The 27,339-nt window shown below is 47.7% G+C and overlaps 1 protein-coding gene across 1 annotated transcript in view; it reads left to right on the forward strand.

The window, feature by feature from the left end:
- The window catches only part of GSAP (gamma-secretase activating protein), a 646,974-nt gene that overhangs the window by 484,830 nt on the left and 134,805 nt on the right, over positions 1–27,339 (forward strand). Inside the window, exon 26 of the mRNA XM_069229679.1 lies at positions 13,609–13,703. Within this exon, the coding sequence (XP_069085780.1) occupies positions 13,609–13,703 (95 nt within the window). The remainder of the gene's footprint in view (positions 1–13,608; positions 13,704–27,339) is intronic.

Here is a 27,339-nt window from a genome sequence, read left to right on the forward strand (position 1 = left end):
TGAAGCACCCTATACAGAGATCAGATGCCCTTTGGCTACGTTTGTTATATAGAAATAACATATATACAGACATCCCTATCTCAGTTTTCATTTCCAAATATGGCGTTGCCCCCTCGCTATGCATACCATCTGATTTGAAACCCAGTACTGCTATTTTTCTTACCTGGGGTCCTTGATGTATCATGAAAGTGCTTGTTTTGGTTTTTTTTCTCATAAGTGGAGGTAGGAGATGCACTTGGAATGTTAATCAAGTTAGGTAAACATTGTAAGTCTTTATGAAGGCTTGGAGTAGATTGGAGGGCAGTTCAGTGAAGACATAGCTATGCTAAGAGTTTTATGAGGATTGGTGCTTTCGTGATGGTTTCAACTTTGTGGAAGTTAAGGAGGAGGCATTTTTTATGGATGTTAAGGCCATGTTAAGATGTATAGTGGGCTATTGAGGTGGTGAAGGTTGCAAGCTACAAACTGATGCTAAATGGGAACCTGTTACTATTACTTTGAAAGTAGGAGATGATTGATTTCAGAGGAAGGAGAAAGGGAGTGCAGTGGTTCTGGGGATGGTTCTCATCGAAAAGTAAATGTTTAGGTTTTGCTGAGCACATCAGTAAGCTGTGGTTGTTCTTCTAACCACCACTAAAATAAGTACCAAATGTGTGTGGCAGGTAATAGATATAAACATTTGGGTATCTTCTGCAAAGGGGTGGCATCAGAATCCAAGTCATGGAGGTAGTGTAGAAGGCGAAGCAGAGGAAATACACATTGAGCTTTTGAGTGCTCCAGCTCGTAGAGGGGTGGCAGCACTAATGGTTACACACCAGGGCACAGATTGTTTGGCTAGTATGTTGTGGTCCATAGTATCTATGGCATAAGAGAGGTAATGATGCAGGTGTGGTCATTGAAGTAGGTGGATTGTTTACAATTGGAGACTTCAGAGTGATGTACTTTCCCTAGATGGAGTTGGGGAAAAAGGACGACTGAAGCTATGGTGAGCTGTGTTGCTTAAAAGGACAGGAGTGCGCAGAAGGATTTACAAGTTGGCTGGAATTTGTAAACAAAGTGGAAAATTGTTATTTAATGAATCTAAATGGATTGGTTCGTTGACTAGGGCTGGATCAGAAAATGTTTGAGGGATTATTAGTTAGGTTATCAGCACAATACCACCAATTTCCCCTGCCAGCATTGCCAGTGCCATACCAACACAACTACTAACTATAACACTCCTACAGGTGTGATAGTTCAGATTAATCCAGGCCTCCCAAAGCTGTAAGAATGGTCTGGCAGAAAGGTATTTTTAAATTTTAATGTACATGGCAAAAAAAATTAAGGGTGAGCACAACACTCTGTTATGCTCACCTCACAATTAGACAATAAGCCTCACCATATGGTGGGCCGTCCCAAGGTTGAGAATTAAGTGGGTCATTACAAGTTTGGCGGTTCCATGACTGCCATGTTGGCAGTGGCGGTCATACCGCCAACAGGCTGGCAGAGAAGACCGGCAAATTATGACCATGGCAGTCCTCACGACAGAATACAGCCAAAGCACCGCAGGCACCACCAGTGCAGTCAGGCCCCCACGGATGGCAGGAGGCATCTTACGGCTGATGGAGACCATGTTTCAGATAATAAAGTTGTACACCACTGCGGAAACCAACAGTATAAATGGAGACACTCCCCTTCAGGAAGCCATTCCTACCTGTCGGGAGCTGCTATGGAACCTAAACTACACGTCTTTCCGCTGCTCCTGCTCGCCCATTGACTCTGGAACCAGCGATGATGATGATGGCAGCAACCGTAAGTAGACACACTTAGCTGTCACTGTCACATAAAACCAAGGTTGCGACGCAAATGCAATATGCACATCTAGTATGGGAGGCAATGGCGACAGATACACATACTCCTACACTGACACACACATACACACATGCACTCACTCAGTACACACACCACGGTCAACACACACTACCAAAACGATCCGCAGACACACATATCTGGCACTGTCAAACACAACAACATACAAAACCAGCAAAGTACACAACTACGCAACAACTGCAACACCGCACACGCACCATCAATACTCTACAACACACACCCTCCTGCCAATGCATACAAACAACACAGCGTAACAACACCATTGTACCAATACACAAAATCACACAGCCACACACACACACAGTACAACTACATTAGGGCACACCACACTCCAAATAAAAAATGCCAACACAATCAATACACACAATATCAACATAAATGAATGTCTTAAATACATACATATCCAACACACCATACCCAGGCATCACTGTGGGACAGATGCAAAGCACACACCCACATTTGCAGCCAAGACACAAATGGTAGCACAACCACCACACACAAAACACATAAACACACACACACACAGGAAAGCAGCCAAGACCATAACCGCCATGAGGAATGAAAGGCAGGATAAATATATAACATTGGAACCACAACTGGTTGGCACAGATGTATGGGATTAAGTGAATAATAAGATGAATTAATAACTATGTACAATACAAAAAAGTCCTTAGGCCAGTCCAAATAAGTAGGTGCAACACACACAGATGGCATGTCTGACTTCCCCAACTTGGCTCGTGACTGCTAATATCCCTCCACTATCGCATAAAGGGGGAGGTGAACACCTCCGGGATTAGGGAGGCAGAGGTGGGGGTTTGGGATTAGGTATGGGCGAGGGGTGCTTGGGTTTGGGGGGTTCCTTGGACAAGGCTTAGGGGAGGGTTGGGAACACATTGGAGGGGTCGACTTCTTGGTGGAGGAGGGCCATGGGTAGTAGCTGGGGGGCAGGGGAGGACTTGGAGGTGGTACGGTTGGACTTGGGGAGGGAAACTGATCTCTTGAGGATCACAAGGGGTGGGAGAGGAGTAGGGAAAAGGGACAACTCAGAGAGGAAAAACCTCTTAGACACATGGTACGGTCTTGGCAAAAGGGTTTTGGAGTGGAGGGAGAGGGAGTGCTTGTAGGAGGTGTCTTGGTGGATGTTTTGGGTGCATATGTGTGTGAGTAATGCATGTGTGTGTTGGGTGGGTGAGTGGTGGGCGTTTGTGTCTTGGGAGGAGTGGTGGTGGAGGAGCTGGGAATTGCCGTGCTGGATGGGTGACTGTCTGTTGGGGTGGTGACTGCAGGTATGGTGGATGTGCTGCATGTGGGTGTGTCTGTGGTGTCTGCAGATGTGGTGACTGGGGTGGATGTCTGCTATTGTGATGACTGTGGGTGGGATAGGAGTCATGGCTGTATCTGTGAATGTGGGTGTGGTATCTGCAGGTGTGTCCGGTGTCTATGAAGCTGGGGGAGTCTGTGCAGGTTGTGGGTGTTGGTGTATCTGCAGGTGGGTGTTTGTGTGCATGCTGGTGGTGGGTCTTGTGGTGCTTGTGTTTGTCTGTGGATCCCTTGGCTGTTGACGTGGATGCAGGCTTGTCTGTCTGTGTGCTCTGGCTGGGAGGGGATGGGAGGGGAGGGGAGGGGAGTGGAGTGGGATTGTGAAGAGGAAGATGGAGGTGGGGACGGGAAGACAAAGGGTGACTGGCTGCCGTCAGTACAGAGGCCAGAGCCTGAAAAGATATCTGTACGCCAGCCAGTGCACAGTGAATGTCCTCTAGGAATGCATTGCTCTGTTGAACTTGAGTTGCAAGTAGTCCCTGGATGGAATTCATGATGGTCGAATGATCCACAGAGATCGACCTCAGAAGGTCAATAACCTCCTCACTTAGGGCAGCAGGACTGACTGGGGCAGGAGCACAGGTGCCTGTGGCAAAGGAGATGCCCACCCTCCTGGGTGAGCGGGCACGGACAACTGAGTGGGGAGGTACAGGGAGGATGGTGGCACTAAGGAGGGGTGTCACACAGAGATGGTGGTGGGGTGGTCCCAGATGGGTCCGCCACCTCCAGGGAGTGTCTACTGGAGGAGGATTCCGAATATGATGATGCAGAAGATCCGGTCTCCCCGTGGCACTCCCCTCCCTCTCTGGGCCGCTGGGTCCCTCGCTGTTGCAGGTCACAGCACTCTGTGTCCCGTGGCCAGCAGCATCCCCACTCACCTGTGCCCTGTCTCCTTCGCCTGCCAATGCTGATGAACACAAATAGAGAGAGAGGGATGGAGAGAAAGGGTTATCATATCTATTACAAACACACATGTAAACATGCACAACTGTAGGTAAACATCTCCAGGCTAGGCTATCTCTGTTGGCATTACACATATCCTACATCATGTCACAGCATGTTACAACTATCTACCCCTTTATGTCATCCCTCACACCCACATCAGATCCCAAGTTAGTTAGCACGACTGGAGTAATCCTATTGAACTCCTGTAAAGCCATGTCACCATGCTACTCATTCCCTGCCAGAAGTAGGTATATCAAGTATATCTCTGATCATCTCCATACTCGATCTCCATACTTCTGTCTCCAATTGGAAGAGCAGGTGACTAATCACAACACATTATGCATGTCCTGAAACAACACCTGACCAGTCCATCTCAATTAGTAATGTCCTTTGATAGTGTTGGCTACCCTATTCACAGACCACACAGCACCTGCCATACATTAACCCATGGCTGGCTGACCCCCTATACATATATGGAAACATGGGTACCTAACCTGATGAAGCCAGAACACGTGGGACTCCCATACAGCTGACAACTGATGTGTAGAATACATGTCTGGAGTACAGGCATGGCATGACTTTCAGATATTCACAAAGGAATATCTGCAGACACAAAACACAGATACACCACATCACTTCATAAATGCATGTGCAGTTACAATGGCCTACATGGCACACATGATACATCCATTGGCAATCACTGAGTGCAGTGTCACAACAACTACTCTTCAGGCAGTCACAATTTACATCATAGGCCACCTACCATTCCACCTGACATGCAGTTACAGTTCCGGGACTTGACAACATGGGTAAACCAACATCACTCATACCTTACCTGGCATGTGATTACCTGTACCTAACTCCAGACTACACAAATTGCAGACGGAAATGACATGAACACATGATATACACATGGACCTACACAACTGCCAGTGCATATATAACATTTGCCATCCAACAAATACCAGCTTCTGAAATAGCGCAACAATAAAACCATTTCCTCATGATCACATAAGTGATGCAATACCTATTCCTCATCAGACTGAACACATTAGCTACGCCAAGTGTAGCAAAGATTGTCCTACTTCATGATGCTGTATAGCTATTTTAGCCATACTTTAGACATGTTATTTTAGCAAGCTAGGCCTGCCGCTGTGCACATTAGCCTAGTTATATTTTATTCAGCATCGCTTTATTTTTTTAGCAATAGCTACATTCTTGCAGTGCTGTTTTATTTTTCTCAATCTCAGTGTCCTTTCACATAGGAAAGCATTATGTTCTTAGTAGGACATTTATTCCACTCTGGGCTTTCTCCAACGCTACAGACAGATAGGGTTGCTGAGAAACGTGGTATGCTGTGTCTCAAACATTCACAGACAAACACACACTCATACGTGGGACCATTTTTTAGAATGTCAACTGTTTTTATTCTGAAAACACTCATTTGTCCCAAACACGTTAGAGGAAGATTCCAGCCAGATGACCACAACTGTATGCTGATTGCTTCGCTACAGATACTTGCTTAGGCGGCCAAACCCCTGATCTACATGGGGACGTTGTCTTCCTAGACTACAAGCTCTGTTATCCAGGTATGAGGGATGATGCTCTCCCGGGGGAAACCTGAAGAGCAGATTAGGCTTATTATGCTGTGCTCAATCATAACATACTGAGATAACACATATACTATATTATTCTTGGTAACCGGATGGTAGGACTAGTTTTGTGTTTCACTCTCCTCCTGCTTGCTTTGTATGTTATCATCCTAGTTATTGCAATACATGCCTTTTTGTCTAAGGTGCAGTTAATTCATTGAACTCTGGTTGAACTATATTCTGCCTCAGTTGTCTTTGCCTGTGTGAGACCTGGGTAACCGGGAGAAATAAATGAGATCTGATTGACCACGATTCCCCTGAGGAGTATTTCTTGTCATGTTCCCGGTTGCCACAATCATTCCTGTTCTTGTACAGAGATGAGGTGCTGCTAGTTAGCTGGAAACTCCGGATTAGGCCGACAGGTGTCGTATGGTGTGGAATTGTACTTAGTAGCCACAATCTATATTGTTCTGCCGCCCAAATCCAGTAGCCTCTTTAGCATAATGAGAACTTTTGCGACAATAGTTGTGCCCCCAAGTAAACATTGAAATATGATGTAGGCAGCATATTTCCAAGGTTGCTAATGAATTGGTAGGGCATTGCCACACATTGCAATGACCTAGTATATTGTAAAAGGCAAGCTCTTCTGAGAAACTTACCTCCTCTATGGCCAACCCATTGGGACAGAGATGAAATGCCATGTGAATCACATGGAAAAGCATGCTGAGTCTAAATACACAAATCAGGCACCCAAAGTAGAATGTCCTTTCCGTTGCAATCTTCTCATACCCCATAGAATGGAGATGAATGGCCAATGGGGGGTACAACAAAAAACATAGATATGTACTGTCCTACACAGGCCATATCTGTGGTGTAAATGAGATGGAGCCCATACCTGTACCAGTACTAGTTATTTTGGACCCTGTACCAATTAAGTGAGTCACCCAGTTGATGCAACAGATGATCAGCACGGATGGGAGTGGTCAGACACCTCAGAGCCACTAACGCTTATTTGCAGATGGATGGACCAGGTATGAGTCAATGGGTATGGTGAAACACCAACTCACATCCATAGGAATGGCAGAATGGGGCAACACATGTGGCATTGACATTTGAGCAACTCCACATGCAGTCAGAATGATGTCTTGATACCAAACCTTACACATACCTAACCATGATGCCAGATCCACATCTCATACATAGGCAAGGTTGTACTGATTCACACTAGTCTACAAACATCCGTCACATACTACATTGTCACAGAAGCTACAGAGAGGCAGAAAACACCATACAACCAGAGCCAAGTACCAGGAAACAGTCAGTACATACCCCCTTGTGGCTGCTGTGCTGCCCTCAAATGTGCATCCCCATCAAGGTAGGCCACAGCCAAAATGCAGGCCTTTTGGGTGGGGGGGGGTAAGGGTCCGACAGGCACCTCTCCCTCGTTGGGAGGATATCACCAGCTAGGCCTCGGCGGTCTTCCGGGCTCAGCATCTCAGATCCTCCCACCACTTCTGACAATGGGTGCTCCGCCAGCTGTGGACCCCCAGGGTCTGCACTTGCTTGGCGATGGCACACCAGATGCCTTTCTTCTGATGGGCGTTCACCTACATAGATGACCCAGAAAAAAGGAGCAAGTCATGTACACATGCCCCATTCCAACAGGAGTTGACACTACACCGCTAACAGCAAGTGAGCACACATACCCATCAACTCAGCACACACGCATGTACGGTATGCCACATGCATGCATCTACTCCAACTACAGTTCATATGGCCGACTCACCGCCACACAGAACACCAAGCACACATTGCTGGCCCATTGGAATCACCTGTTACGATGGTGTCCCATATAGCTGTCCATACAGGGGTATGACCTCCTCCACCAGCTTCTCCAGCTCTTCCTGTGGGAAAGCAGGGGCCCTATCACCTGCACGACGTGGCATGATGGCTCCCGGAGGCAGTACACAGCAGCTCACATAGGGGAAGTCTTGCTAGCAACAGTGTCAGGAGTCAAGTGAGCAAGACTGCAGAAAATGGCGGTCACTGCCGCTACGAACAGGACCGGCGGTCATCATCATTGGCCCCCGTCTGCCATAGGCAGCAATGTTCACCTATGACAAGTTGCACGGCGGTTGCGACCGCCTACTGCCATGACGAATTCTACCAGTGGACTTAGGTCTGTCCAGATATCTGTGTCACACAATGTTGTGACTTAATGGTTGTGCTACATGATGGGCCAATCATGAGAATAGGACATTAAGCCTGTATACATGTGGATAGTTCTGTGTAGCTACTCTGAGGTACATAGGCGCCGGTTAACAATAGGTTGATTTAATTACATTTGTTTAATCAGTGCAGGACTGCAATCAGCCACACAGTTTCTTAAACATATGTGTTATATGTCCTATCTGGCTTACATTTCTGCCAATGTGCTGCAATGAAGGTGTATGATGTGCATTCTATGGTCCGTTTGTCAGCACTGCTACGCATCCCCTACACATATTAGGTGTCTGCTACTATACCATGTGCTGCTGATGTGTGCCTACTGCCTGACTTATTGTACATTCTTTCCTCACAACATAGGTATCCTGCTATGAGGGAAATGAGACAAGCACCAGTGTACCATCCACTGGTATACCTAGCACTCATGGAGGACAGGCATGTGATCCATACCTATCGTCTGACTCGCCAGACCGTCATGAATCTATGTAGACAGTTGGAGCCAGATCTGATGCCAGGCAAACGCAATCCATATTGCATTCCTCCCATCGTTCAAGTATTGTCAGTGCTACACTTCTTGGCCACAGGGTCATTCCAGAATACAGTTGGCTTAACAGCAGGGATGTCTCAGCCCATGTTCAATCTGGTGTTGAGGGATGTACTGTGTGCTTTCTTGAAAAACATGGACAGCTACATCCTGTTTCCCTAAAGAGTGGGTATGGCCTATGAGAAGGCTGACTTTTATTAGATGGGTCAGATTTTTCATTTGGTAGGGGCCATTGATGGCACCCATGTTTCCCTAGTCCCTCACAGTGTCAATGAACAGGAGTATATTGTAGAAACAGGAAGAACTACCACTCCACCAGCGTGCAGGCGGTGTCTGGCAGACCAGTTTTCTCCCAAGTGACAGCCAAGTTTCCTGGATCAGTGCAGGACTCCTACATTATGCAGAACAACAATGTCCCACACTTGATGGCACAACTACACACAGAGGGGGCCTGGCGCTGGTAAGTATGCATTGTAATGTGTTTGTATGTAATGTGACCTGACATCACAATCTGCCCACCCGCTGAACCTTCAGTTTTAATAGTTCTACCCTTATGTTCAGAGGTGAGCTATCCAAACCTTCCTTGGCTGTTGACAGCTGTCAGGTACCCAGCCATGCCAGGGGAACTTTATATCAGTGAGGCCCATGGGAGGATAAGGCGTGTAATCAAACAAACGTTCAGCCTCCTGAAGGCAAGATTCAGGTGCCTGCACCTATCTGGAGGTGCCCCCCTCTACTCGCCCCACAAGGTTTGCCAAATCATCGTTTCCTGCTGCATTCTCCACAGTCTATTCCAGAGGCATCTGGTACCATTGCTAGCTGATGGTGAGGCAGCAGTACCTGTGTCTGCACATGGTGATATGGCAATTGATGACGAGCCAGAGGAAGAAGGAGCAGCTGACTCTAGGATTAAGCTCATCAATCAGTACTTCCAGTGACATACATGTATGTGAGGTGGGCCTTTTCACGTCTTGTCTGTGCGCAATCAGAAGTAGATAGCTGACATTACACCTCCTGACCTTTAGCATATGTGATGGTATAATGATGTCCAATGCCTGTGTGAATTGTGGAAGCAGACAGATAGAATGTAAGGCTTACAGTACTGGTGGTTGACCTCTAACAGGTGTTGTAGCAACTGATTCCAACATTCACTGCTCTCGTGGACTGACCAGTTTTGAGCTGTATTTCCTGCATTCTCCTATTCCCATCTCCTCCCACCCACTGTATGTGGATTTCATCTGTGAGTCTGCTATCTAAGGCTTGAGGAACACATTGTCATTACTCAATGGTTATTTAGTAGAGTACTGAGAGGTATACATGATAGCCTGGTGAAATGATCTAGTGAAGGGCCTGAGTCTGGTGCTGTATAGGTCTAATCTAGGGTCCCATGAATTGGAATTATAATACAGTAGGCATGCAGTTGATTACCTGTAGCATGTGCTTACTGTGTCATTATGCCTTCCACCCTGATGGTACTCTCTGTCTTGCTCTAATTGCAGTTGGCTCAACAGACTATACCCTGGTGTTACTGTGGATTTCAACATCACTCTCTGACATCTGTCCAATGACATTACTTTAGTTGTGTGTCCTGCTGAGGGAGCCTCCGTCTGATGGCCATGACACTGCCAGTTTGAATCAGGGGGGCATTACCAGACCACAGTTGGGTAGTAGGACAATTGTTGTATAATTATCACTTATATAGAGTAGCTGTGCCCATAAGTGATTTATTGTGCATTTACATTTTGTGACAAGTGAAATAAATGTGAACAACATAACAAACAGTTGATGAGTGGAGTCATAGTAGATGGATGGATCAGAGTAGCAGCTGCAGCATTTGGTCACACAGGTCCAGTGCCCTTGTACCATGGGAACATGGAGTTCTGTCTCAGAACAGTCAACAGGGTATATCAGTGGCACACAAGGGTGACAAATCAGGAGAGGTTCTCTTCCTGACAGTGGGTTTGGTCTTGGCATCTGCTCCAGCCGGATGTCTGGATAGACGTCCACATTTGCGGGGTGTTCTTCAGCTACAGAAGAAGTGGTGTCTGAGGTTTGGGGTTCCCCAGGCAGGGCCTCCATTCCACTAGCTACTGCTGATGTAGAAGGGGCAGCTGTCACGTTGCTAGTGCAAGGGGCCTGATGGTGGGTTGCTAAAGCATGCAGGGTGCTGGTGATGTCCCTCAGCACCCCTGCTATGGAGGCCATGGTGGCATTGTGTGCCTGCCACTGCAGCATGGCCTCCTGTTGGTATTCCCCCTGCAGCCTTTGATTTTCCTCCAGCATGGTGACGATGTGGTCCATCCTGTCCTGGGAAGTTTGGTATGCTCCCAGGACTTACCTGTCCTGGTCAGTGCAGTCCCTTGGGTGCCCCATCCTCTGGCTCACACCATCCTTCCCATGCCTCCTGGTTCAGGTGCCCCTGGCACAGTGTGCCCACTCCCAGTGTTAGCAGGACCATCATTGACTGGTGTGTGACGGTCCGACTCAGGTCCCTGGACTGTGGGGCACACAATAGATTAAACAGTCCTTGGGACACAGGTTTGAGGGTGGTTGCTTGGCTGTGATGTGTGAGCAACAGAGGTTGAGGGGATTGATGTGGGCAGGGTGTGGCTGAAAGTAGTCGAGTGACCAGGTGTCCCAGATGGACTAGGTAGGTCATCACTGTCCAGACATCCAAGTGCGTTGGCCTCACTGGGGCCTTCATCCTGAGGAGGGCTAGGGTTACCTGCGGATGCAGTGAGACAGATTACACTTAAGAAAGTGTGGTAGTTCACTCTTTGTGAGATGCAGACAGTGGCTTAACATGATTCCCTGCCATGACAATGACCGATGCTGCACAGCATAGCTTGGAAGTACATACAAGTCTGTGAAAGGAGTACCATACTAAGTGTTGGGTGCTGTCATCGATGATTAGTACATATGGCACTGGTGATGGGTTCTGTTACTATGTGATTCTTGACATAACTAGTCAACTCTGCTACCTAGTAAGTAGTCAGGCGTGGTAGTTGTCGCACAGTACAGCTGCACATTGCACCATGATGTCCCATAGGGAACACAGTATGTGGGTAACATGCAGGAAAGGGGCATTGGGTGATTGACAGATAGGTGTAGTGGGACATTCAGTGAATTAGGGGGTATGTGGGTGGTGAGGAAGCATGCTGGACACAACAATTGTGTGACATTGATGTTGTGGGTGCTTACCATACTCCAATCCCCCAGGTATTCCAGTCAGGCCCTCAGGATGCAGTATATCCAAAACCTTCTCCTCCCAAGATGTGAACTGTGGGGGGAGGAAGTGGGGGCCCACTGCTAGTCTTCTGCACGGCTATCTGGTGTCTCGATGCCATGGAACGCGCTTTGCCCTGTAGGTAGTTCCACCTCTTCCTGATGTTGTCCCTTGTGCTGGATGGCTGCCCACTGAGTTAACCCTGTCGACGATTTGCCATAACTCCGTTTTCCTGGCCATAGATATTTGCTGGAACTGTGCTCCAAGCAGTTGTGCCTCTACCCTCGCAATTTCATCCACCATGACCCTCAACTCCTCGTCGGTGAATCATGGGTGCTTTTGTGGGGACATGGTTATGATTGTGTTGCCAGGTTTGGGGGGGGGGGGGTTGTTGTATGTGAAAGTGTGCTTTTGTGGGTGATTGAGGTGTGGGTGGTGCGTTGTGAGGGATGAACGGTAGTTGTGGAATGTGTGTGCTCGTTATGTGTGTATTGTGTTCGTTTAGCTGGTGTGCGATGCGTGTGATGTGTTTGTGCCCATAGTGTTAGGGTGCTTTCTCTGTGTATGTGCCTGCTCTCTGTTTCTCAGTATTGCAGTTTTGTTGCAAAGGATTGTGGGTTGTGTAGGGGTGTGTTATATAGTGGTTTGTGGATGTGTGTCAGGTGTGGGGTATTCAAACTGTCCAATGTGGTGTTATGTTATGTCAGTGGTGGTTTCTGACCATGGCGGCTCGCACTGCCAATGTTTTTCCGCCATGGAAGTACCACTGTAGTGTTTTGTGGGTCGTAAACTGGTAGGCAGACTTGTGTCGGGCTGGCAATGCTGGTGATGGAACCGCCTCTTTCCCACCCTCCAGTGTACCGGTGGTTCCGGAATTTTAGCTGTCTTTGTTTTGGCAGTCTTCACACTGTGGGTCGTAATACAGTGGTGGGATTACCGCCAACATGGCGGTCTTTTGGTGGCCGCCACCGAAGCAGTCTTGCTAAAAGACCACCAAAGTCGTAATGAGGCCCTAAGTGTCTATGCAAGAGCACCAGTAAACACTGACTCAAATTAAGTACTGATAAAACCGCCATTTAGAAAACAATGAAACAATCAGTGACCAAAATCATTGTGAAGATGCTTAAATTTACTTATCAGTGCAATAAGATGAGTTCTTGCATCACTGAAGATGCCTTCTCCAGGACCCAGACCCTTCCCCTTTACCTAGCCCTGCAGGAGTAGCGTGGCCGTAAGTTGTGCCCATTACATCACAAGAAGATATGTGATCTCTTCTCCAGGACAGTAAATGGCTTCAGAAGAGACCACTTTCCTACAAATTTGAGGCCTCTAAACCTGACTAGAAAACATTTAAAATAAGTACAGAACTGCCCGAAGAATGACCTCAAGGATTGTTTTCATATTGGTGCCCAAAATGGAGAAAACAGTGTGCAAACCTTACCATTGTTAAATTGCGTTCAAAATCACCAGTGTCCAATTATCTGCACCACCTATCCCACCCAAAGACCATGAAGTGGCCATTGATTCTTCTTGCAAGTCACAGTGCCTCTTCTGACCTCTTTCAATGGTTGTCATTTGTCTGTTGATAACATAAAGTACATTAAGAAGGTTCATTGTAGTCTGTGGCATCATCTGTTCCCAACTCGTAAACCATTCAGCCCATTATTTGAAAGTGATATGATAAGCAGGTCTGGAGTAAATAGTTCACACTGTCCTCATTTAATGGGGAAAATAGATGACCATCTACCAGAATGCAGAGAGTAGAACAGAAGTAGATGAGTTCCTTGTAGTGTACAGAAACACCCTGAAATCACTGAGTGAGTTTTATTGAAAATGTTGTAATGGTTTCAGTAACACTCAAATTGGTATTTTTCTATTATTTGAAGGAATGAGAGGGGGACTGCACAGGAGTTGCATGTGTTTCACATCATGAGTCGAATCTTAGAAGCTGCAAATGGGATGCGACTCCCTCTGCCACCTGGTAAGCAAAATTCACACCCTAATTAAGCATGCTCATGTATTTAGAGTAATCAGCTGCAGTAGTTAATGTTGCTTGCTGTCGTAGTTTTACCAGAAGCAATTTGAATTAAAAAGAAAGGTTTTGTAATGTGACTCCAGTTCCAGAGTCCATCCGCTTGAATCCTACTTGAAAAATATGCTTATAGCACATGTTGCTGTAGAAACACATGCTCTATTCGCTCCTGCTGTCTAGTGTTGGGCTTCGACATTTGCAAGTTGTTTTTCAAGAAAGATGTTCAAGTCAGAAAGTGCACTCTGACTCCACCCGTATTAGTCAATGCACATGAGCACTGACTCAATGTTAGATTGTTTTCTTTTTCCCTCCATCTGCTTCTGACGTGTATCCCTGGACCTCTGAGACTCAGCGTGTTCTCCATGTTTACTTCAGTCCCACACAGTGAGATTTGACGATTAGGGAAAAAGCCTTAATTGTCTGCCTTTTTCCTGTCGATACCCTTCAGAGACCTACGATCGGCACCCAACTGCAAGCACCCTTGGCAGTTTTCGGGGCTGTGTGCCCCCTCATTCTTGACTTCTTTGAGGAGAATGCACATAGGGTGATGAAACGGATGACCTTCTAGTACCATCCCCACTGCCACGCAAGTTATTCATGGCTTGACAGTCACAAGGTCTGTAACCTCTGCTTCTCCCCCAACTGCAGTAACACACGCAAAGCCTTCCTCACTTTCCTGTCAAAGACCACCCTCTAGTACCAATAGGCGGGGCATTGGGCTCATCAGCATATGCAACATCAACAGGCAAATGGGGCGCCTGACATCTCTGGACGTACAGATCCCATTTGACATCGAGGAAGGTGAGAACACTGCCCTTCTGGCATCACGCCCCACCAGTGGTCGCTGCGTCCACAGGCAGTCTTATCCAGCGGCTGAGACCAAGAGAAAATAAGGAGGCCTATTTAATCTCCGCAACCACTAGCCCTCGAACAAAGACCTCCACCAGGGTCATGAGTATGGTTGTGCCTCCACACACACTAAGCCTCTGAAGATGCCTCACACAAAAACAGAGCACTGCCCAAAGACGTTGAGCACTTTTTGGAAGTCATTGCAGGCTCCAGTCCCTCTGCAGCCTTCAGACTCTGGTCGGTACAGACCAAAGGCCTTGAAGCCAACAAAGCTGCCCTCCATGGGCATTAACCCTCCACAGCCATCAAGCCCCAAGATCCTTCACAAGGCTCCACTCTAAGCCAAATGCTGCTTCTTCTCCAGGGCCAAAGCCATAGTCTACTCCGTCGATGGTGGCTTTGAAGACTCCTTTCAACAGTCTTCTTTGAAGACTCAGATCAGCTTATCCTTTAAAGACTATAGGAGAAGTTGGACATCAGGCAGAAGAGAATCTTTATCTGTTCCCAAACTGAGAAGATTTTGCTGATGTTGCCTCTGCTGAAACCCATGAAAAAACTGCCTCACATGAGGAACCTCTAGAAGAACCCCCTCTGAGTCCCAATGCTAGACCTCTTAGCGATAGGGGCACCTGCCTCTCACCTATGTCCCACCTCCCTCTTCACCACCACCTCGGCCACCATCTCTACCACTACCACTTAGCTACCACCTTCAACATCTTCACTGCCTCCACACTCACTAGAGGGGCTCCACATTCCTCCTATGGCCATGGCAGATCGTTCAGTGCCATCTTTTGAGCCAGACCTACAGATGATCTACACTGCTGTTCACCTGGGGTATCCGGATCTGAACCACCCCAAAATCTCCCCCCCCCCCCCCCCCCCCCAAAATCAGCATATCAAGATGGGATCCAATGAGTGGCCACCTTTCACAAGATGGGTATGCATGTCTTCCCCAAGAAAAACTATTTCCTGATAGAGACAGTATCTAAATCTGAGAGCATGGCCCTGTTTTTGTCCATGCTAAAAGGGCATGTTAGTCAGCCCAAGTTACTTTCAAAGAGGCATTAAAATCCAGGATGGCTGCATCAGGAGTGGAGAGGATCTATCAGGCCTCTCCAGTTCTCCCCACCTACATTAAGGATAATTTTCTGCCAGACTCTCTGGTTGTCCACATTGCACACAAGCGGGCTTCACTCAAGTCACGGGCGATGCTCGCCCACCTAACCAGGAGAAAAAGAAGCTTCATGCTGCCGTCATTAGGTTGGTGGTAGGGGCTGCCGCACAGTTGAGAATAGCCAACTCCAAGGAGCTTCTGTCCCACTGTGAAAGGGGAACAGTGGGATTAGCGACAGGACACAACCAATCAATTCTTGAGGAGTTCAGGAAGATGGGGGAAGAAGTAGTCTCAGAGGTTAAGACTATCTAAAACACCTCCACCAGCAGTGCCATTGACTTTATGGACATAGCTTCCATGGGGTCAACACCAGTGTCCTTATTAGGTTCCACTCTTGGCTCCATATTTCAGGTTTAAGCCGGAGGTCCAAAATACTCTCCTCAACTGCCAAAATCATTTTGAGCCGCAGGTTGACAAGATACTGGAGAAAATTAAGAACGCCAAGATTACAAAATCCATGGCCTTTCAGAGGCAGCAATCTAGAGAAGGCTTCAAGGCTGATTTCCCACATCCCTCCCACTCATATCAAAGACAATAAAGGTAATTCCTCCAACATGCAGCAAGAGGGTACACTTTGGATGCCTACACAGACAACAACAATAAAGGTAGAGGTTGAGGCAGCTCTGGCAAGATGGCCTCCACCTCCAAGCACTGACATGCCCCCTCACCATCTGGGCATTAGACCTCAAGGACACCTACTTTCACATCTCCATCCATCCCCCCACTGGTGTTACCTCCTCTTTGTGGTAAGTGGCCATAATTATCATTTCAGAGTACTTCCATTCTGGGTCACTATTGCTCCAAGAATCTTAGTGTCCTAGAGTGGTAGCACTCATTTAAGGGCGGGGGTGTCCATGCTTCCCGCTACCTCGCCGATTGGCTGATCAAGAGTGCAGGCAAGCACGAATGTCCAGCCCATATCAATGAGACCCTCTGCCTTCTCCACAGCCGAGACTTCACAATTAATGCCACCAAATCCCACTTCTAATCCCTCCAGATCTAGCCCTTCCTAGGTGCAGTACTTAATGTGGCCACAGGTAAATCCTATCCCAGGCCAAACAGGGTGTTGGCATTCCAGCCCAACCGTCAGCTCAGTCAGAACTTAAATGTGCCTGCTAGGCATGATGACTTCCTGCATCACCATAGTCCCACATGCTCAGCTACATATGTGTCTAACAAAAGTGCCTTTTGGCTCAATGACCACAAGCCGAGGGTCAGTGGGATGATGTAGTATTGGTGAAGACCAACACCCATCGCTTCCTGCAGTGGTGGAACAGTATCAATCTATTGCACAGCATGTCTTTCCGAGACCCCATTCTGTAAGTCCCTATCATCAGACTCTTCTCTCACTGGATGGGGAGCAGTTCTCAATGAAATGGCAATACAAGGAGTGTGGACCCTTAAGCTCCAGAGGTGCCACTTGAACTTCCTAGTGCTATTGAGGATTTGCCTCACTCTCAAAGCCTTCCTTCCACTCATTTGATACAAGGTAGTTCTAATCATAACAGACATGACTGGCATGCATTATCTCCAAAAACCAGGCGCCCCCACTCTGTCATGCTGTCATCACTAGCACAGCAGGCCTGGTATTGGGCAATCTGTCACTACATATGCTTTCTGTCAGAGCACCTTGCCGGGTTGGAGAAAAACTTGGCAGACGTGCTTAGCAGGATGCATCAACAAGATGACAAGTGGGACCTCCACCCACAAATCCTGCTATAGGACTTAGGCTGCTGGGGAACTCGACACATAGACCTCTTCACTACTAAAAATGGAGAATGGCGAAATTTTACTACCAGGTGCTTATACCCAGGGTCCATGAGCAGCCCTGTAGATGAAGTGGTCAGGGATCTTTGCTTACGCTTTACCACTTCACCGACTGCTTTCATGTGTGTTATGTAAAATGTAGCATACATCGAAAATACTCATGGTAGTAGCTTCCATGTGAGCCAAGATGTTGGTCACCCACCACATCAAGCATCCAACAGGCCAAATGTCTGATGAGGAACAAGGATCCAATCTGACACCTTGACCCCAACTGCTCAGTCTAACGATTTGGCACCAGAGGTTATAGCGCTTGGATACCGCTGCCTTCTGTACATTTTATGTGAGTCCCATAGGCCTACTACTCGAGCCTGCTATACAGCAAAATGGAAGAGTTCCACTGTTGCATCTGCAAATACTAGGAGCCTCTTAAACCTGCTGTCCTGGACATTATCTGTCACCTCAAAAATACTCATGGTAGTAGCTTCCATATGAGCCAAGATGTTGGTCACCCACCACATCAAGCATCCAACAGGCCAAATGTCTGATGAGGAACAAGGATCCAATCTGACACCTTGACCCCAACTGCTCAGTCTAGCGATTTGGCACCAGAGGTTATAGCGCTTGGATACCGCTGCCTTCTGTACATTTTAAGTGAGTCCCATACGCCTACTACTCGAGCCTGCTATACAGCAAAATGGAAGAGTTCCACTGTTGCATCTGCAAACACTAGGAGCCTCTTAAACCTGCTGTCCTGGATATTATCTGTTACCTGCTCCATGTGCAGCAATCAGTCCTGATGTACACTTCTGTACCTCTGCATGTAACAGCCATAGCTGCTTAACAGGGAACAGTCCTCCCTCTTTCACATTCCTGTAGTTAGAACCTTCATTGAGGTTCTTGAAAGCGTCGGCTATGAGTCTCCCTTGTGTGTAATCTCAATGTAGTGCTCTTCAGACCCGTGCCCCCCCCAATCTCTCTTTGAGCGTATTAATTCTTGCACTCTTCCATTCCTTGCCTGAAAAGTATTTCTTCTCTTAGCCATTATATCTGATGGATGAGTGAGTTGCAGGCTCTGACACTACAAGAACCTTTCATTCAGATCCACATGTACAGTCGTTCTTAGAACCAACCCAAAGTTCCTACCACTTTCAGTCTCAACCAAACTATAGAGCTCCCAGTCTTCTTTGCTCAATGAGATTCTGTAGCAGAAAGAGCCCTCTGCTCCCTTGTGGCTCTTGCATACCATGTCAAAGCGACCAACCCTTCTGCAAAGCTGTTCGTAGTCTTTGCCAGAACTCTCAAGTGTCAACCTATTTTTAAAGCTAATATTTCCAGGTGGATATTCAAGTACATCAAAGCTTGCTATTAAAGCCTGGTTGAGTAGCATTTCCACATTTCATTTTGAAAGCATGGTTTCTCCCTTGACATGGCCTGCTTAGATGGCCGATCCACGTATCTTCATAATATTTTAAAAGGGGTACTAATTTTTACACCAGTATTGGAACTTTCATAGATTCACATGCTTGAATCATTCCCCGTCGTCAAGATGGGAGCCCCCGGTACAAATTACACAAATAGTGTTGAAATATACTACCAAAAGGGCCCTAGGCCTCTTCAATTTAACAGTCTATCATTTTTAGAAAAAGGACCAAACTTGAGCTTCCACCAATCAGACGACACCACCATCTAGAATCCTCCTGCGAGAAGCTCCAGCACCTCAGATTTTCTACCGCACATCGTGCTAGGGAGTCTCCTCTGAGCTCTGCTCTTTATTCACGCCTTTTGGATTAGCTTGAACATATTTTTCTCTGCTAAAAACTTCTTTGAACTGATTGGGATTAACACCTTCAACATGTCTGACAAAGAGAAGAAGCGTTTATTCAGAAATTGCAAAACTTGTGGTAATAAGAGACTACATTCTGAAGACCCTCATCAAGATTTTATATACCTCCTCTATCCAGACCACTCAGCCAAGGACTGTAAGGTTTGTCGTACCTTTTCCTCTAAGACTCTTAAGGACAGAGAAGGCAGATTATTGATTTGGCTGCAAAAACTTAAATACAGAGATAATCCAGTCTCTGCCTCTGATAGTGATGACTCTTCAATATCCAAAAAGTCATCAAAAAGGGCGAGATCAGACACAAGATCTCCTTCCCAACAATCGAGAAAAGCACACAAAAAGACTGCCTCAGGGTCTTACAAGGGCCGCAGCCCTTCTACTTCACCTCAAAAATAATCCTGCAAAGGGGAGAGAGGTCATGCCAGCAGTTCTGAGAGGCATAAGTCATCCTCTGTACCTCCACCTGTGCCTTTCAAAAGGCCTTCATCTACTTCTACAAAAAAGGTTCTGTCGACGGACTCATCGTCAACGAGACAGTCGGTGAGTGCTTTTTTCACCGCCAACGACGACTTCCACCCTTCCACCGTCAATGACAGTTCTGACGACGACATAGTCGACGACAAGTGCCCCACCGTCGACGAGAGCGGCATCGCCGACCTCATCGTCAATGAAGATCTACACCTCATCATCGTCGACCGAGGTTATAACAGTATCTGCTTTACGATCGTCAACAGTAGACTCTTAGGTAAGGCTGTCATCGATCAAAATCTCCATGGGTTTGTCATTGACGACTCCACCGTCAATGAAGACTGTGTCTGCGCCGTCGACGACACCGTCGTCGAGGGAAAAACAGTAGAAAACACAAGAAAGACTTACCCCAAAGCACACCTCACCTAGTAAGATGACCTCTCTCATACCAGTTCACTTGTTAGAGGGGGATGAAGACTCGGACGACCAGGGTCCATTTGGGACAGCCCATAGCCCATCTCAATTGAACGTCAAATATCAGGACGAAGACGAATTTGATGAACCCTTTGACCCTCAATATCAAGAAGGGGCATACATTCCAACCTCTTTGCTATCTGACCTCCGAGCAGTGCTGGCTGATTACAGCAGGCATTTTCCTCCTCAAGGGGAGCAACCTTCTCCATCGCCCGTCTCCGGGGGTTAACACTCCACGTCAGAGACCGGCCTCTTTACCTCTAACAAATGTGGCCACGCCGGATATGACTTTACCTCAGGACACTGACATGTCGGAAGGTGATAACGAAGAAGGGGAGTTTCTAGACACTCATTCCGAGTGGGATGAATACAGTATTCCTGCTCCCCCTTCTCCTTCCCAATCAAAGGTGGAGTCCCCTCCAGATGACATCGGAAGATTTCATAATCACCTGGAAAGAGCAGCTAAATGTTTTGCTTTGCCAGTGCCCTCAAAACAGACAGATTGTTTTCTTTATGATTTTAAAGAGCTGTTTCAAAAATCTGTGCGCTCTATTCCGCTGGTCAGCTACTTATGGGAAGAAGGGATAAAAGTGATGCACAATCCTGCTACTGTCACAGCAGTGCTGCCTCGATTGGACAAAAAATACAAGGCACCAGACGATGCCCCAGCATGCCTAATTGGTAATCCTCATCCGGACTCAGTGGTGGCTCAGGCGGCACAGAGGAAGTCCAAGAATCCATCTGCTCCGATTTCTGCACCTCCAGACAAAGAAGGTAGACGGCTAGACAATATTGGGAAGAGGTTCTCCTCGATGGCTAGCCTAGTGATAAGAGCTGCTAACTCACTAGCGGAGTTAGCTAGGTTTGACAGACAGCTATGGGCAGACATTGCCCCACATATTGACCAGTTGCTGGAGGACGGAAGTTCAGAGGCAAAAAAGATGTTGCAGGAAGGTCAGCGCATGTCAGCGGAACTCATAGACTGTGCAATGGACATAGCCGCGACTGCATTTCAACAGCTCGCAGGTGTGGCTGTACTTAGGAGACAAGGTTGGCTAAAGGCTACATCATTCCGGCCTGAGGTACAGAATAAGATTTTAGACCTACCTTTCGATGGCCAGGCATTATTTGGTAAACATATTGACGAGGCTTTACAATCTATCAAATCCGACACGTATACAGCAAGATCATTAGGGACTCTCCAGTTCCGGAAACCTTCCTTTCGAGCTAGAGGACGTGGACAGCCTTCATATAGAGGAGGATATCAGCAATATAGATATTCAACCTATCCTTCCTCCTCTCAACAGTTCCGTCAATACTACCCACAAAGGCAACCATCGCAAGCAGCTTACGGTAGATCTGGCAATAGGGGACGCTTAACTCCCCCTGCTAAAGACGCGGCTCGTAGAGCCTGATACATCTGAGGTGCCGGCTACACCCAATTGTCCTCCTCTTGTTCTAGGCAGAAGGATATCCCTGTTCCTCAAGTAATGGCAAGTCATCACATCAGACAAGTGGGTCCTCCAATTAGTGAAACAGGGCCACACTCAGGAGTTTATCCAACTACCTCCCTCCAATCCTCCTCGCAGGACTCATTCAAGGTACCCAGAACAACTCAAGAGGGAGATCAACAAGATGCTTCTCAAAGGAGCTATAGAGAAGGTACCTCAGTCACAGCGAGGAAGAGGGTTTTACTCCAGATTCTTTCTCATTCACAAGAAGTGGAAAGATTGGAGGCCGATCCTCGACCTAAGGGAACTAAACATCTACTTAAAAAAGCAATCATTCCGCATGATAAGCCTGCAGGATGTCCTCCTGCGTCTGAACCAGGGAGATTTCATGTCTACACTAGACCTAAAAGACGCATATTTCCACATTCCTATCCACCCTACCCACAGACTGTAACTGAGATTCATGATAACCGGAAGCCATTTTTATTTTTGTGTCCTCCCTTTTGACCTAAAATCAGCTCCCAGGATATTCACCAAATGCCTAGTGCTAATCGCAGCCTTCCTCAGGAGGAGAAAACACCAGATATTTCCATATCTAGACGATTGGCTGATAAAAGCAAACACCTATGCAGGGTTGCGCAGATCAACAAGAAGGTGCGTTTCCTTACTAAGCAGTTTAGGCCTCACCATCAACTGGGAGAAGTCCAAACCTCTACCAGCATGCAGTATCACCTTTTTAGGGGCAAACCTGGACATGCTATCCACCATGGCGTGTCCCACAGTAGACAGACAACAGAAGTTACTGACACTAGCAAAGTCAATACAGGGAAGAAGCTGCGTTTCTGTTCGCCTGTTCAAATCCTTGTTGGGCATGATGTCATCATGCATACCTCTGGTCCTCTCTGCAGACTAAAAATGCGACCACTACAGGAGCAACTCAACCGTCAATGGCTCCAGATTTCGGGAAGCTTCGAAGATCGAATAAACATAACCCCAGCAATAGCCAAAGCCCTGACATGGTGGTCTCAAAAGCATCATCTGTCCATCGGTCTTTCCTTTCTACATCATCCAGCTTCATGGACCATCACTACGGACGCATCTCTAGAGGGCTGGGGAGCCGTGTTGCAAGATCTTCAGGTAAGTGACAAGTGGCCACTAGAGTTGAGAGTGATGCGCATCAATCTGCTAGAGCTCAGAGCAGTTTATCTCACTTTCCATGCTTTTCTCCCGAAAATAGCAGGATCAGTGTAAGGAAATGCCTCCTTGGCATGGTTACCCCCTGACTTTTTGCCTTTGCTGATGCCAAGTTATGATTTGAAAGTGTGCTGAGGCCTGCTAACCAGGCCCCAGCACCAGTGTCCCTTTCCCAAAAAATGTACCTTTGTTTCCACAATTGGCACACCCTGGCATCCAGGTAAGTCCCTTGTAACTGGTACCCCTGGTACCAAGGGCCCTGATGCCAGGGAAGGGGACCCCTCACTCAGCACAGACACACTGCTTGCCAGCTTGTGTGTGCTGGTGGGGAGAAAATGGCTAAGTCAACATGGCACTCCCCTCAGGGTGCCATGCCAGCCTCACACTGCCTATGGCATAGATGAGTCACCCCTCTAGCAGGCCTTACAGCCCTATGGCAGGGTGCACTATACCATAGGTGAGGGCATAGGTGCATGAGCACTATGCCCCTACAGTGTCTAAGCAAAACCTTAGACATTGTGAGTGCAGGGTAGCCAAAAGAGTATATGGTCTGGGAGTCTGTCATACACGAAGTCCACAGCAGCATAATGGCTACACTGAAAACTGGGATGTTTGGTATCAAACTTCTCAGCACAATAAATGCACCCTGATGCCAGTGTACATTTTATTGTGAAATACACCCCAGAGGGCATCTTAGAGATGCCCCCTGAAAACATACCTGACTTCCAGTGTGGGCTGACTAGTTTAACCAGCCTGCCACACACCAGACATGTTGCTGGCCACCTGGGGAGAGTGCCTTTGTCACTCTGTGGCTAGTAACAAAGCCTGTACTTGGTGGAGGTGCTTCTCACCTCCCCCTGCAGGAACTGTAACACCTGGTGGTAAGCATCAAAGGCTCACCCCCTTTGTTGCAGCGCCCCAGGGCACTCCAGCTAGTGGAGATGCCCGTCCCCTCCGGCCACGGCCCCACTTTTTTCGCCAAGGCCGGAGGAGATAATGAGAAAAACCAGGAGGAGTCACTGGCCAGTCAGGACAGCCCCTAAGGTGTCCTGAGCTGAGGTGACTCTAACTTTTCGAAATCCTCCATCTTGCAGATGGAGGATTCCCCCAATAGGATTAGGGATGTGCCCCCCTCCCCTCAGGGAGGAGGCACAAAGAGGGTGTAGCCAACCTCAGGGCTAGTAGCCATTGGCTACTAACCCCCCCAGACCTAAACACACCCCTAAATTGAGTATTTAGGGGCTCCCAGAAACAAGCAAGATAGATTCCTGCAACCTGAAGACGAAGGACGACTGCTGACCTGAAGCCCTGCAGAGAAGACGGAGACACCAACTGCTTTGGCCCCTGCCCTACCGGCCTGTCTCCCCACTTCGAGAAAAACTGCAACAGCGACGCGTCCCCCAGGGTCCAGCGACCTCTGAAGCCTCAGAGGAAAAGGACCAAGGAACAAGAACTCCCGAGGACATCGGCCCTGTTCCACAAAGACTGCAACTTTGCAACAAAGAAGCAACTTTTAAAGACCACACGTTTCCCGCCGGAAGCGTGAGACTTTCCACTCTGCACCTGACCCCCCCGGCTCGACCTTCGGAGAACCAACACTACAGGGAGGACTCCCCGGCGACTGCGACCCTGTGAGTAACCAGAGTTGACCCCCCCGAGTCCCCCCCCAGTGACGCCTGCAGAGTGAATCCAGAGGCTCCCCCTGACCGCGACTGCCTGCTTCAAAGAACCCGATGCCTGGTAAAGGCACTGCACCCGCAGCCCCCAGGACCTGAAGGATCTGACCTCCAGTGCAGAAGCGACCCCCAGGTGGCCCTCTCCCTTGCCCAGGTGGTGGCTACCCTCAGGAGCCCCCCCTTGTCTGCCTGCTTCGCTGAAGAGAGCCCTGGGTCTCCCATTGAAACCTATTGCAAACCCGACGCCTGTTTGCACTCTGCACCCGGCCGCCCCCGTCTCCCTGAGGGTGTACTTTTTGTGCTGACTTGTGTCCCCCCCCCGGTGGCCTACCAAACTCCCCTGGTCTGCCCTCCGAAGACGTGGGTACTTACCTGCTGGCAGACTGGAACCGGAGCACCCCCTTCTCCATTGAAGCTTATGCGTTTTGGGCACCACTTTGACCTCTGCACCTGACCGGCCCTGAGCTGCTGGTGTGGTAACTTTGGGGTTGCCCTGGGCTACCTTGGACCCAACTTTGAACCCTGCAGGTGGTTTACTTACCTGCAAAACTAACCAATACTTACCTCCCCCAGGAACTGTTGAAATTTGCACTGTCTAGTTTTAAAATAGCTTATTGCCATTTTTGCCAAAACTGTACATGCTATTTTGCTGATTCAAAGTTCTTATGATACCTGAGTGAAGTACGTTTCATATAAAGTATTGATTGTAAATCTTGAACCTGTGGTTCTTAAAATAAAATAAGAAAATATATTTTTCTATACAAAAACCTATTGGCCTGGAATTGTCTTTGAGTGTGTGTTCCTAATTTATTGCCTGTGTGTACAACAAATGCTTAACACTACCCTCAGATAAGCCTACTGCTCGACCATACTACTACAAAATAGAGCGTTAGAATTATCTCTTTTTGCCACTATCTTACCTGTAAGGGGAACCCTTGGACTCTGTGCATGCTATTTCTTACTTTGAAATAGTACATACAGAGCCAACTTCCTACAATCAGACGTAGTAATAAGAACAGACAACACCACTACGATGCATTACCTCAACAAACAAGGAGGCACGAGATCTCCCACCCTCTCCAAGGAAGCCCAAAGGATTTGGAATTGGGCCTCGCAGCAAGGCATCCGACTCACAGCGGTGCATTTTCCGGGTATAGAGAACTAGATAGCGGACTCGCTCAGCAGGCAAAGATCGAGCTGCCACGAGTGGGAGCTGGACCAGTCCACAGTGGACTACATCTTTTCCCAGTGGGGAACGCCAACAAGTGGAACCCCAAATGCCAGTACTTCGCAAGCTGGCATCACCAAAAGGGATCTTGGAGGAATGCGTTTTCCATAGTTTGGTCAGACATCGTTGCTTACACGTTTCCTCCAATTCCATTGATCCCAAGAGTCCTCACAAAGATGAAGGCAGAGCCGTGCATCCTGATATTGATAGCTCCGTACTGGCCTTGCCAACACTGGTTTGCGGAGCGTCTTCTTCTATCAGTGAAGCCTCACATTCCACTGAAACCATCTCCACAATTACTAACGATGAACAAAGGACAAATATCGCACCCTGATCCTCAGTCGATGCGATTGTCAGCATGGCTCCTGGGCAAAGGGAGTTTACACATCTGAATATCCCACAGGAATGTAGGGACATTTTGTCCGGAGCTAGAGCGGATAGCACTAATAAGGCTTACTCTTGCAAATGGAAAAGATTTTGTTTCTGGTGTCACCAGCGGCAAATTGATCCACTGTGCTTACCGACGGAACAAATATTGCCTTATTTATTGCATTTAGCGCAATCAGACCTGGCGCATTCCTCCATAAAGGTGCATCTGGCGGCAATAGCATCATATAGGCGCTCAGACTCTTCACCCTCGCTGTATTCCTCTCGTTTAATCAAACGATTTTTTAAAGGACTTTTTTAGGGTCTTTCCTCCATTCAGACCTCTCCTCCCTCGTGCAACCTGAATATTGTTTTAGCACAGTTGATGAAGTATCCGTTTGAACCGATTCATCAAGCCTCTCTGAAATTCCTTTCTTGGAAGGTGGCTTTACTGGTGGCTCTCACATCAGCCAGACGGGTCAGTGAGGTACAGGCCCTCTCCATACAATAGCCGTTCTTACAAATTAAACAAGACAAACTACTGCTGCACACAAACCCGCATTTCATCCCAAAGGTCCCTTCGGACTTCCACATCAACGAGCCATTCGTTTTTAAAACCTTTTTTCCACATCCATCTACTGCTGCGGAAAGAGCATTACACTCCTTAGACGTTAAGAGATGTGTTAAATTCTACTTGGAAAGAACTAAGGGCCAGATGTACAAAAGGATTTTACCCATTCTGTATCTATGGGAAAAAGCTTTCGTACATATGGCCCTAAGTCCTTTCGCCGCTCTAATCAATTGTTCGCAGCTTACAGTGCACCCAGACGAGGCCAACCGCTCTCCAAGCAGAGTATATCCAGATGGATCGCCTCAGCCATTCGAGACTGCCATCAAGCAGCAGGCAAACCTCTGCATTCATCAGTCCGCGCTCATTCTACGCGTGCAGTTTCTTCCTCAGCAGCGCTGTTTGTGGGGGTTTCCCTGCAAGACATTTGCAGAGCAGCAACATGGAAGAGCTGCCATACATTTACAAGACATTAATGCTTGGAAGCACTATCTCAAGGAGAGGTAGCTATGGGCCAAGCAGCCCTCAGG

This window comes from Pleurodeles waltl, chromosome 4_1 (genome assembly GCF_031143425.1).
Source record: "Pleurodeles waltl isolate 20211129_DDA chromosome 4_1, aPleWal1.hap1.20221129, whole genome shotgun sequence".
NCBI classification, from domain to species: Eukaryota; Metazoa; Chordata; class Amphibia; order Caudata; family Salamandridae; genus Pleurodeles; species Pleurodeles waltl.